The sequence below is a fragment of the Salvelinus alpinus genome, chromosome 17 (genome assembly GCF_045679555.1).
Source record: "Salvelinus alpinus chromosome 17, SLU_Salpinus.1, whole genome shotgun sequence".
NCBI lineage: Eukaryota > Metazoa > Chordata > Actinopteri > Salmoniformes > Salmonidae > Salvelinus > Salvelinus alpinus.
Window position 1 is genome coordinate 36,182,020 of NC_092102.1, and position 12,496 is coordinate 36,194,515.

Here is a 12,496-nt window from a genome sequence, read left to right on the forward strand (position 1 = left end):
ATATTTGATATATTTGATATTCATGAATTTTATAAACAGACATTATCCATGGTATTTCTGCCAGTTTCCAGCTTTAGTCTCTCTGTAAATCTGAATGTTGATATTCTTGCTGGTTAGGCCTCAGATTATGGTTCTGGTGAGCATGGATTCAGAACAGAATGTGGAGCAGCCTCGTCTGCTGTCCCTGACCAATCAGCTGAAAGCAGGAAAAGGTCTTACCATCGTGGGTACCTCAGTGGTGGGCACCTTCCTCAACAACCATGCAGAGGCCCAGAAGGCAGACCAGGTCCGTACTGTCTGAGAGACACACACACAGAAACAGTGATGAATCATTTATGAATCATGTATAACACCCTGGTCTCTCTTCCACTGTGTGCTCCAGTCTCTGAGGAAGCTGATGGAGACAGAGAAGGTGAAGGGTTTCTCCCAGGTGGTGATCTCCTCCAACCTGAGGGATGGAACCTCCCACCTGATCCAGGTAGGGGGGCTGGGAGGCCTGAAGCACAACACTGTGCTGGTCAGCTGGCCACGCACCTGGAAACAGGCCGAGGACAACCTGCGCTTCAGGAACTTCATCGGTGAGTTAGAGGTGGTCAGATGACAGGTTTTTCACTATGCTAAGAATGCTTTGGGAAGGTCTTGTGTGTTATCATCATCATATCCTAACTCATGTTCAACACCTCTGCAGAGGTTGTTAGGGAGACGACTGCAGCCAGCATGGCTCTGCTGGTCCCTAAAAACATCGCTGCCTACCCGTCGAACGGAGAACGCTTCACTGAAGGCCAAATTGACGTGTGGTGGATCGTCCATGATGGAGGCATGCTGATGCTGCTGCCCTTCCTTCTCCGCCAGCACAAGGTGGGATCCCATTTTGGGGATTTGGAGAGAACATGTTTTTCAGTGTTTGTTATTCAGCAATCAGCCATAGACTTCCTTGTGATGCCAGGTTTGGAGGAAGTGTAAGATGCGCATCTTCACCGTGGCCCAAATGGACGACAACAGCATCCAGATGAAGAAAGACCTGATCACCTTCCTGTATCACCTGCGTATCGATGCCGAGGTCGAGGTGGTGGAAATGGTGAGAGACAAAAACACGTTATATTTTTTAACATATGCTCCGTACGGTGATGTATTGGTGAGAGCAATGGCAGTTCAGTCAAATAATGTGCATTGATATGTTTTAACACCCATTTGCCTTTTTAGCATGACAGTGACATCTCAGCCTATACATATGAGAAGACTCTGGTGATGGAGCAGCGCTCCCAGATCCTCAAACAGATGCACCTCACCAAAAATGAGATGGAGAGAGAAGTAAGCCCTGACACCTCCCTCCTCTAATGTATAACTCATACATAGGTAACTGACTATGATTTAATATTACCAGTGTGGTTGTTAGCAATCACCAAACAAAGCCATAGTGGCCAAAAGAAAGCTCCTATGGTTTATCTAACCCCTTTTAGTACCACTTGTGTTGAATAAAACAATGCCCTTATAGATTATCTGAAGGTTTTTTAGCTCACCTCTACCTTGTTATTTGTATTCAGCCATCCATCATCACTCACTGAATTTGAAATGCCAGCAACAGGGCAAGGCAGCAGGGGAATGATTATAATTACTGAGCTAGGTTTAAAATGCAATCTCTGTGTCTGTACTTGCCCAGTCTGATCTGTCTCATTAATCAAGAGAGCAGACTGAACAATATTAACATCAGATAAGATAAAGTGTGAGGACTTACAGAACAACCTGTGTGCTCTTACAATGACTATTCCACTTCAAAAACAAGTATTCATTCTATAAAGTCATCCATGTAAAAAAAAAAATAATAATACAGAAAAACACATGCTACAGAACATAAGCATCAATTCTAGCTTTGTGTTGAGCTATCCACCGCTCAGTTATAATCTGTCAAGTATTGACACATTGCTTCTCTGTGATTTGTTGTACCAGTAACTTACATATCTCGACTCAAAGTCTCATGTTTGAACTCTTTGTCTTTCTTTAAAACCTCTTGCTGCTTTGATTTCCACAGATCCAGAGCATCACTGATTCATCCCGTGGTTCTATCCGTCGTAAGAACCCGTCTAACTTGCAGTCTCAGCAGAGCAGTGAGGAGCCGGCAGGAGTCAGCGTGGAGGAGAAACCAGAGGAGGAGGTACTGAAGTGTCCTCATACCTAACTCTCTGATCAACCTTTGTACTATGTGTAAAGGATGCCACACTGCTTGCTTAACGAGCACCGATTCTTCCTGATTTGGCTCACACTGAGGCTCCAACCAAGGACCTGTGCCTTGCTAGCGCACGTGACTGCCCTCCTAAAGAATCTTACCAGTCAGCGTCACGTGAAAAGCTAGCTATTCTCTGGCATAAGTGGAGACACTTCAGGCTGAGGAGTAAGTTTCACACACCATGTGCTACATTCACCCCTAAAACGTACAACTTACTCAACAGCAACCCCAGTGTTGAGCTGAGCGCAACTGTAGATCTGAGTCACTAGGCACCACTGTAATGGACATCACGCTGCTTGCTTAGCTAGTACCACATCCTCCTGATTCGGCTCACAACGAGCCTCAAACCCAGAACCTGTGCCTTGCTTGCACACGTGACCATCCCTCCTAAAGCATCTTACCAGTCAGCGCCACATGAAAAGCTAGCTATTCTCTGGCGTAATTGGGGACACTTCAGGCTGAGGAGTAAGTTTCACACATCCCCATGTGCTACTCTATCTGTCCTTCATTCTGCTGTGTTTAAATGGTCCTATTATTTCTCACCATCTCTCTCATCTGCTGCATTTTTCTTTGTTCTGTCTATCCTCTGTCATCTCTAGGCCTACTGCCTTACCTCATCCTCTGTCAAAATGCCAATTCTCTCACTTTGACATTGTTCTCTGGCATGTAGCATTTTAAGGGGACCTTTTCCTCTACAACATAAAGAAGGGATATGACAGAACAGCATCTTACCTAGTTTCTTTGTTACAGTGCCCCACTTGTGCTTTCAACTCACCGCCCAGCGGTGGTCTGGTGCTTTTATTACGTCACCCCAACTGACAGATCTCTTTCTTTCCTTCACCCTGTCACGTTGTTGCGTGGTGTCCCTCTCTTAGTCTGTGGCTGTCTCCCGCCCTAAACAGGTGCAGCTGATCCACAATAAGAACCCCACGTCCCCCACCACGCCCACAGGGAGCGCTGCCACCCCCGGGTCGGCGGTGCAGATGACCTGGACAGACAAGGCTGAGACCCAGGCTGCAGCAGGCCACCCAGAGCAGGGCGGGGTCAAAGACATCTTCAACATGAAGCCGTGAGTCTGCTGTCACTTTCACTTTCAATCACGTGTCCAAAGGCTTGTGTGGACTACTCTCTTAGGGAAAAAAGGTGCTATCTAGAACCTTTAAAGGTTCTTCGGCTGTCCCCATAGGAGAGCCCTTTGAATAACCGCTTTTGGTTTCATGTAGAACCATTTTGGGTTCAATATAGAACCCTTTCAACAGAGTTGAATGCATTCAGTTGTACAGCTGACTAGGTATCCCCCTTTCCCTTTCCCTTTAAAGTAAATAGAAAATAAGGACAAAGTATTTATAGGTTGTTACTGTTGGGGGGTGGCAGTTGTTTATAAGCTAGTTTCAGAAGTAATACCACAAAGGTTTGAAAGGCTTTGAGAGTCATCCGCACAACACAACTTCTCAATGTAAGTTCAGTATTGTAAAGATCTCTGCATTGTCATTCTCTTCTTACCATGCTGCAGGGAGTGGGAGAGCCTGTAAGTATTATACTAGCATGATGTTTAAATGTTTTCCATGCATGTTGTGAAATAGCAGTAATGATGCAACATGCATTCTGTACTGTACTCCTGTCTGTCCCGTCAGGAACCAGTCCAACGTGAGGCGCATGCACACAGCGCTGAGGCTCAATGAGGTCATCATGAAGAAGTCCAAGGAGGCCAAGCTAGTGCTGCTCAACATGCCTGGACCACCCAAGAACCGCATGGGAGAGGAAAACTGTATCCTATCATATCTTTGTCATGTTATATTATATTATAAACTTCTGTATTTTATAATACTATAACAATACGTAGCTTCTACTGTCATAAATGTAACTGAAACCAAAGTGCTCAACAGGATAGCTAGCATGAATAGGCTACAAAAGCCAGATGTGAAAACGTGCTTATTCCTTAACTCTAATCCTTTCTCAGATATGGAGTTCCTGGAAGTCCTCACCGAGGGTCTCAACCGGGTCCTCCTAGTACGTGGTGGTGGACGCGAGGTCATCACCATCTACTCCTGAGAGACCTCAAATCAAATCCACACCCCTTCACCTTGCATCTTAATGGTTTATGGCCCCTGCTTCCACTCCCCCTGCTCACTTTGCACTACGTAGTTAGTACCCCCCCCCCCCCCCCCCCCAAAACGCACCAGCTGAATTCTCCTTTACTCTCAATCACCTCTACCAGCATCATGTCTGCTCCTCTCATCATCTCGAAAGCTGTGGCATCAAACCTGTTTAGGTTCTTCAATGGCTATCAGATCACTAGATGTCAAATGGCACATGAGTTTCTTATACAGAGGAGTGGACATATTCAAAAGACAAATTATTCCCCAGACTAGAGGTCAGATGTTTTTCTTGTGTTTGTCCTTGTGTTTTATTTTATCTGTCTGTCAATCTTGTTGCTTTTCTTCTTATTTTTGTAAGGATGTGGGTTACTTGCAAGAGAAGGATGGATATATTCTCATTGCTGGTCTATTTCATGTTTTTCTTTTTATTTATTTATGCATTAATTTATTTTGAGAATAAAGTTACTATGTTTTTTGTTGTGCATTTGGTTGTTTTATGTTATGTACATTATGATGTGTTGAAATCATTGAGGGAAGAGGGTGGGTCGAGAATTCATCAGTCATCAGCAACATGTCTTCCTATGGATTGTCACCTTGAGGACACCTGAGCAGCAGTGAAGTATATTACAGTCGGAAGGAAGGAGAGAGGAATAGCGTTCATACCAGTCAGTTCACAGGCGGTATTTGAAATGTACTTAATGAATTGAATACATTTAATTTGTCATTGAACTGACTCAATTATGATGGAGTTGGTGTTGACCACAACCCTGGCTTTTTATACTGTGAAGAAAACAGTACAATGAGATATTTGAAGTTGCTAAGAGACACATCATGACCTCAACCTTTGACGACACCCCCCCCCCCACACAAAAAAAGCTGATTACCGTAAATAGTGTCCTTTGTCCAATCATTTAATACATATTAGTACTAGCTATACCTTGAGAGTGCTGACAAGACTTTTAAGTGGCATAAACTATTGTTATAACAGTGATAGGACTGTAAGAAGAAACCGTGAAAAATGTATTGATATAAAGTAGATAATAATTGCAAGAAACTACTGTGTTATAATCTAAAACAAAATTATATTTGTTTAATACTATCATACCAAATGGCAAACATTTCAATATTTTACCATGTAGTAGTTTACATAAAAAAATGTGAATTGCTAATTTAGAGACACTCAGAAAACTATGTTTGTGATACATTGATATATTTTTAGTAAATACATCTGTTTTTCTTCATCATGATTTGGTTTACACTAATTCCAGTCTAGAAATGTGAATTCTATAATTCTTGCCAAATACAAACATACAAATTGTGCCATATGAAAATAAATAACTTTTTGATACAAACCTCTTTGTAGTACCAAGGCAAAACTGTGTATTGAATTGACTATGTTTAAGGTGGAATTTAGCAGTGAAATTACAACTGGTTTGAATGGATAGTTTTGAACCCAGCATTACTGCGAATCTTCACAACTTTGTACTAGAATGGGAAGAAACATAATTTATTTTCAATGTGGCACAGCTATTTATTTGCTAAATATAATATTACTGTCAATTCCTAAGTTATGCACATTTACAAGGTCATGTCTAAAGCATCAATCCTGAACTAATACATGAATCATAATAATTATTTTTGTAAACAAATATATGGAAATAGATACATATGTGTACATACAGGTAGACCTCGTATTTCACATATTCGTTTCTGTGCAGTGGAGGGCACTGTTTACCATGTGGTAGAAACATATATAAAGTCTATCTATATAAATAACTCAATTATTTTTTGTATTATATTGTTTTCAAAAGAAAATGATTGAATTTTATTTATTGAATAGTTTATGTAAAATCTGGATATTTTGTGTGTGATGTGCACTGTATTTATGTGAAGGATATCGTTTATCTACCATATTATGACATTATAGAGGTTCTAAAATTTCAAAAGCTGCTATACTGATCCATGTGTAAATATTGAACCAAAAACATATGGGGGATTAGGAAGGGCATACAGGGTTGGGGTGAGCTGAATAGAAAGGCAGCTAGTCAGTGGTTTTCAATACTGTCCTTGAGGTTCAACAGTAAGCTACATTTTGCTCCAACAAATCACATAGTCAATGGAGTTGTTAACTGACTATTGATGTTGACATGACGCTGTTTTTGTGAGAAAAAATATATATACAAAAGAATTCACAGCTGGCATTAGTCAACCAACATCTCCACTGAGCATTATTTAGTTGGAGCAAATGCAGCCTACTTGAGGACCAACATTGACAAATATTGCTCAATATTAAGTTAAGATTGAAGACCTGAAACAGTAATTTGAACTAGATATCTGAGGGCAGATAAAAAATATATTGAGTTTATTTGAGATATAAAATATTCAGGTGTTTCCCAAATAGATTTTAAAATATGCTGAAGTCAGTGAGGGGACTGACCTTTTTAGGTGTTTGACTGGTCCCTTAGATCCCAGTAAGACACACCAGTAAGTTTTATTGACAGCTCTTAGCTGTGGAAGAGGTGATTAGGTCTGGGGTCTTTCTAGAAGTTAGTGGTAAATAGTTATCCTCACTCAGCACACTTACTAAGTGTCACAAAAATACTACCTACAATCAAAATAATATAATCTTGGAAATATTTAGCTATACAGTATATATAACTATTTAAATAAAATCTAAAATACTATAATGTATATACAGTAACTCAAAATATTAACATGATATGACTTGTCTGAAAGATGACGGTTGAAAATAATGTATTATATCCCTGTTTGCATGGTGTTTGTAACAATAGTGTCATAGGGTCTTCTTACTTTTTATTCTCGCTGAACTCTTATTTGGATTGAGTAACGCATAAAGTAAATTGTCCAAAGTGTATCTTTTGAGCTCAAAATAGGTAATTGTTTATTCTCGGAAAACCCAGACACAGCTGGAACATTGTTTACATTGTGGGAGGCAACCCGCCTGCCTATGGAGACTAGTAATTGATTCAATATGTTTGGCCTCAGTCATCAATTAACTACAGAAAACATGAAAAGATATGGCGATTTGGAATATGAATTTTTCTGTCAACTGGGGATCTATGCATTTCAAACCTACTGTTAACCTAAAACATAAGACATTTCTTGGACATATATTTTGTCAGAATATGTGCAAAGTTCAGCTGTGTCCATCCCCATATCAACAGTTTGACATGGGTGAAAGATGTTATCCGGGCTTGGGAGTACACTGCTGAGCCTATTGTTGTTGCATGAAGCTGAAGTTTCAAATGCTGCAATCTTCGGAATCAAGTAGTTCCAAAGCTTTTTTGTGTGTGGAGTTATTGGGTACATGAGATGACGAGCGTTGGAGCCATCGAACTATAGAACTAGAATATCTATGTTTTGAAAATGGCTGTGTGTTGGCACATGGATGTCCGTTGTGCAGAGCATCTGTATGTTTGGCTACAGTATGGTTCTTAGATATGTGGTTTCTATAGACACATAAAATCCTCCCTTATAACCAACCAACCTACTGATTCACCAGCAGTGTGACTGTGGTAGTTATTAATATTATCAAAGACAACAAAACCAGGGCTTCCACCTTTGGCAGAGGTCAAAGAGACCTTTACAGTATGGTATTATATTCACATGTTTGATGACTCCATCTCTAGAAGGGAGAGGGATGTCAGTGACAGAATTGTTGCAGTAAAGCTACCATCCTTCAGGTGTTTCCCAAGTATCATGTCCCAAATATCAGGGCTGTCAGAGTTAACTTGAGTTAACTTTTTGTAATTTTAGGGTACTAATTAATTGCATTGTCTGGAAACGTTCAAAATACCTAATATACAGCTAAAAACAACAATGCAATGTCAAAACAAGTTGACATTGATGATAAAGAAAGTGTGCTTTAACAATGTACCTAATTCTGCTTACCATTAGTTTGGACAAAATCAAGGTGTCAGTATTATTGTAATGCTTTTTCTATTTTTAAAAATTCTTAAATTACTGCTCAATTGGAGTTAATTCTGAATTTGCGATTAATCACATCAAATCCTGCGATTTAATTCGATTAAATGTTCTTAATTGTTTGACAGCCCTAGAAATATACACTGAGTGTACAAAACATTAGAAACACCTTCGTATTATTGAGTTGCACCCCCTTTTGCCCTCAGAAAAGCCTAAATTCTTCGAGGCATGGACTACAAGGTGTTGAAGCATTCCACAGGGATGCTGAACCAAGTTGAGTCCAATGCTTCCCACAGTTGTGTCAAGTTGGTTGGATGTTTTTGGGTGGTGAACCATTCTTGATACACATGGAAAACTGTTGAGCGTGAAACACCCAGCAGCGTTGCAGTTCTTGACACACTGAAACCTGTGCCATTGGCACCTAGTATACCCTGTTCAAAGTCACTTAAATATTTTGTCTTGCCATTCACCCTCTGAATGGCACACATACACAATCCATGTCTCAATTGTCTCAAGGCTTAAAAATCTTTCTTTAACCTGTCTCCTCCCCTTCATCTACACTGATTGAAGTGGATTTAACAAGTGACATCAATAAGGGATCATAGCTTTCACCTAGTCAGTCTGTCATGGAAAGAGAAATGTTTTGTACACTCAGTGTACATTAGAAACCTTCTCTTGAGTAAAAAAAGATGTCAGATAATCAAAATCTTTTAACAAACAGGGTGTGAAAAGGGCTCTCAAATCCATGTATCCTTACCCTGTTACATTGGACCTTTACTTGCGCAGACTACATTGAAGTTATGAAAGTGTTCATCAGGAATGCACTTCTGTTTACAACCCTGTAAAAGAACCTGAATAAACTCGGCCAATTTATTTAGACCATTGATTTATTCATTTAGAATCCAACATGTTATATTGCTGAGAGGCTATTTGTGTCAGTCCAAAGCAGGGACAGGCTTTTCACTGTGATAGTTCTAGCGCATATGTGCACAATTGTGAATAATTGTGATTGGTTTAATGCATGCACGTAATGTATACTGCAGTGTGTTTCTGCAATTTAATATTCAGCATTTAAATTATTTATATTTATTTATTTTACAATTTAGGTAAAGAATTTGTGGCCACAAAAAGTAAATCACAGTGGTAATATAACTACAATGGTCTTACTGTGCACATTTGCTCAATAATTGTTGATACATGTTGATTTAGATTGAAAATGATTCATTATGAAATTATTTAACTGAAACACTGAGTTTGCCCACAATACAATTATGTCAGCGGCTTCCAGTGTAATCAAAAGTCACAGGGGAAATACAACTTTAATCAATCATAACCCTTGTGAAGGGCTATTCAGTCCAAGGAAATCTAGACACACAATTCTATTTGTAGAACCTTCCTCTACATCTGTGTCTCAAATGACACCCTTTATTTGCAATGTTGGGCACTTTTGGACTTGGTCAAAATCTGTGCACTATATGGTGAATTTGAGAAAAGAAAACTGCCATTTTATGTACAAGCTCCAACTGCTGTATTGCACTTCCACCCATATTCTTCTAAAATACCAATTGTTTTTCATACAGACCTATTCTTGATTAAGCAAGGAACTGTTTTGCTGTTTTAACTGAGGACAATGCATAGTGTGAGGGGGATTTTGTAGCTTTTACTGAGAATGGACTACTGTGCGTTCTCTATTCCGGTTTCCTAAGACTTTAGAACCTAGTATATGCATGTAGATGTGCCGTTTTCATGACAGTGAAGTAAACCTCAACACATTGTATTAATGTTGAATAAGCCTCCTTTTTTTTAGGAGGTTGGATTTTTGTGCAACCCTCATGATTCCTTCATCATCTCGAGAAGTGTGAGCACTTAACGCAAGCAGGAGAAAAAAACAAAAGCTAGTGTTTCTAAATCTTCACGTATGATACTCTATTTATACTTGGTCCATAAGAGCATTGTAATGCATTTTTAAATGTAGACCTTTATGTAGATCTATGAATAGCTATCTTGATTAGTAATTGTTTTGTGTTCACAATTTTATGTTACCTCTCCTAGGAACAAGAGTGATGATGTAGAAAGAAATGTAGTGGCGTGTTCAGATATGTCTGTGTCTGCAGTGTGTGTGTGTGTGTGTGTGTGTGTATGTGTATGCATGTGTTTGTTTGAGAGAGGACATTGTATTTAACGAAAAGATGAAGAATAAAGATGGGACATCTGTAAATAAAACAGTAATTAACAAAGTAGAACTTAGATGTTTAATTTGTGTGTCAATGCAAGTTTAATATTTTACAGATATAGAACTATGTATTCTCTATTGTGTTCAATAATGATATACAGTATAAACAGTTATTTTACTGTGTTGTTTTACCATGTCAAAGGCGTATACATCAATGGCTAATGGTTTCCTCAAACCATTTTATAGATTTGTCTGCACAAAATGCAATAAACTGAAGTCATTTTATTACAACTTTGCTTGCAGGCGTATTCTTTGTTTATAGCCAAACTATTGAGGGTCTTACTAAACAGTTCAAAGCATATTAAATGCTTAAAAACACTCATGAACTTCTTTGGTCCAGTGACATTTTCTAGACAGGGAAATACTTTGGGAGTGAAACAGTACTTTTATATGTGAGGGGGGCAGGAGACCATTCCAGTCAGCTTGAGTCGTCTCGACAGACCCGGGTTCGATTCCGGGCTGTGTTGCAGCCGGCCGCGACCGGGTGACACGTGAGGCAATGCACAATTGGCCCAGCGTCGCCCAGGTTAGGGGAGGGTTTGGTTGGCCGGGATGACCTTGTCCCATTGCGTTCTAGCGACTCCTGTGGCGGGCCGGGCGCATGCACGCTAACACGGTCGCCAGTTGTACGGTGTTTCCTCCGACACATTGGTGCGGCTGGCTTCTGGGTTAAGCGAGCAGTGTGTCAAGAAGCAGTGTGGCTTGGCAAGGTCATGTTTTGGAGGACGCATGGCTCTCAACCTTCACCTCTCCGGAGTCCGTACGGGAGTTGCAGCGATGGGACAAGACTGTAACTACCAATTGGAAATCACGAAAAAGGGAATAAAAGGCTATTTTTTTAAATATATAATAATAATACATTGTTAGAGGTAAAAATATGTATATAATAATAATAATACATTGTTATAGATTAAATGTTTACCATAGAGCTGTTTGAAAAAATTGTGAAATAGCATAAGCAGGTTAGGCAAACACACCCCAATGCACTATTTAAACTCAGACTGTTATGACAAGTGTTCTTATCTCACCAAGCAAAGCTCAAGAGATTGTAGGCATATTTTTCTTATGGACAAAGTGCACCAGAAGACCTTGTTTTTCATATGACACTTGCATCATCATATAGTATCATACGTCTTACTCAGTCATACAATAGCCACAGTATGAGTCATAATACCCATAAAACCTAGCGGTCAAACAGGGAAATGGTTCCAATCATTTTCCCACCATTAATTTTTCCCATAGGGGATTTTAAAAGCACGTGTAGGCTTACCCTGGCGGGACGTTTTGATAACCATGTAAATCTCTCTTGGACAAGGTGAATATTATCAATACATTCAGCTGTATTTACCCCCCAAAATTAAATGCTAATTAGCTTTTAATGTGGCGATCATAAAGAACTACAAATGCCATGATGATCGGGATGAGACTACCAAATCGAGGCAAAGGTAAGAATCTCTGGATTGACAATCTAATGTTATCTAAATGTAGTAATGAATAAATTGGCAACATTTATTTAAATGTAAAATTCTGTGAACTGTCTTGTACAAGCTTGAAATTGACACAATGCCTGTCAGCAAAGGTGTCAGCTAGAGATGACATGCAGGAGCTTGCAGGGATTTGTAATTTTGCATGATGTCTACTTTTATGCCAATTATAATTTTTCGAATCTGAGAGGAAATAGAGCCGACTATATTGATAAAAGTCACATTGTCTGAGAGATATTTACATGGTTATCAAAACGTCACGCTAGTGTAATCCTACACGAAACGTAGCCCTTATTTTAAGTGTTTCTAAAAAATGTATGGTTAAAAAAGAATTGGAACCATTTCCCTGTTTGATCAATAGGTTTTATGGGTATTATGATACGCCCACTGTGGGTCTCTATAGCATACAAATTGGATGACAATTTATCATACATCTTGGAGGATGTATAGTATTATACATCTTTCTCTGAGAACAGGTTGCTTGTTGCGCTGTAACAACAAAGGAGAATTA

At 39.5% G+C, this 12,496-nt stretch overlaps 1 protein-coding gene across 4 annotated transcripts in view; it reads left to right on the forward strand.

Annotated features, from left to right (window-relative positions):
- LOC139542859 (solute carrier family 12 member 5-like) overlaps positions 1-12,496 on the forward strand; it is a 113,113-nt gene that overhangs the window by 93,206 nt on the left and 7,411 nt on the right. Inside the window, exons 17-26 of one of the 4 annotated variants that reach the window (XM_071348786.1) lie at positions 118-286; positions 383-578; positions 689-858; positions 947-1,078; positions 1,204-1,311; positions 2,030-2,152; positions 3,100-3,293; positions 3,738-3,752; positions 3,859-3,992; positions 4,185-10,732. In XM_071348786.1, coding sequence (XP_071204887.1) covers positions 118-286; positions 383-578; positions 689-858; positions 947-1,078; positions 1,204-1,311; positions 2,030-2,152; positions 3,100-3,293; positions 3,738-3,752; positions 3,859-3,992; positions 4,185-4,276 — 1,333 coding nt within the window. In that variant the 3' untranslated portion in view covers positions 4,277-10,732. Of the gene's footprint in view, positions 1-117; positions 287-382; positions 579-688; positions 859-946; positions 1,079-1,203; positions 1,312-2,029; positions 2,153-3,099; positions 3,294-3,737; positions 3,753-3,858; positions 3,993-4,184; positions 10,733-12,496 lie in introns of those variants that run through there. The other 3 variants (XM_071348788.1, XM_071348790.1, XM_071348787.1) reach the window with 3 other exon arrangements.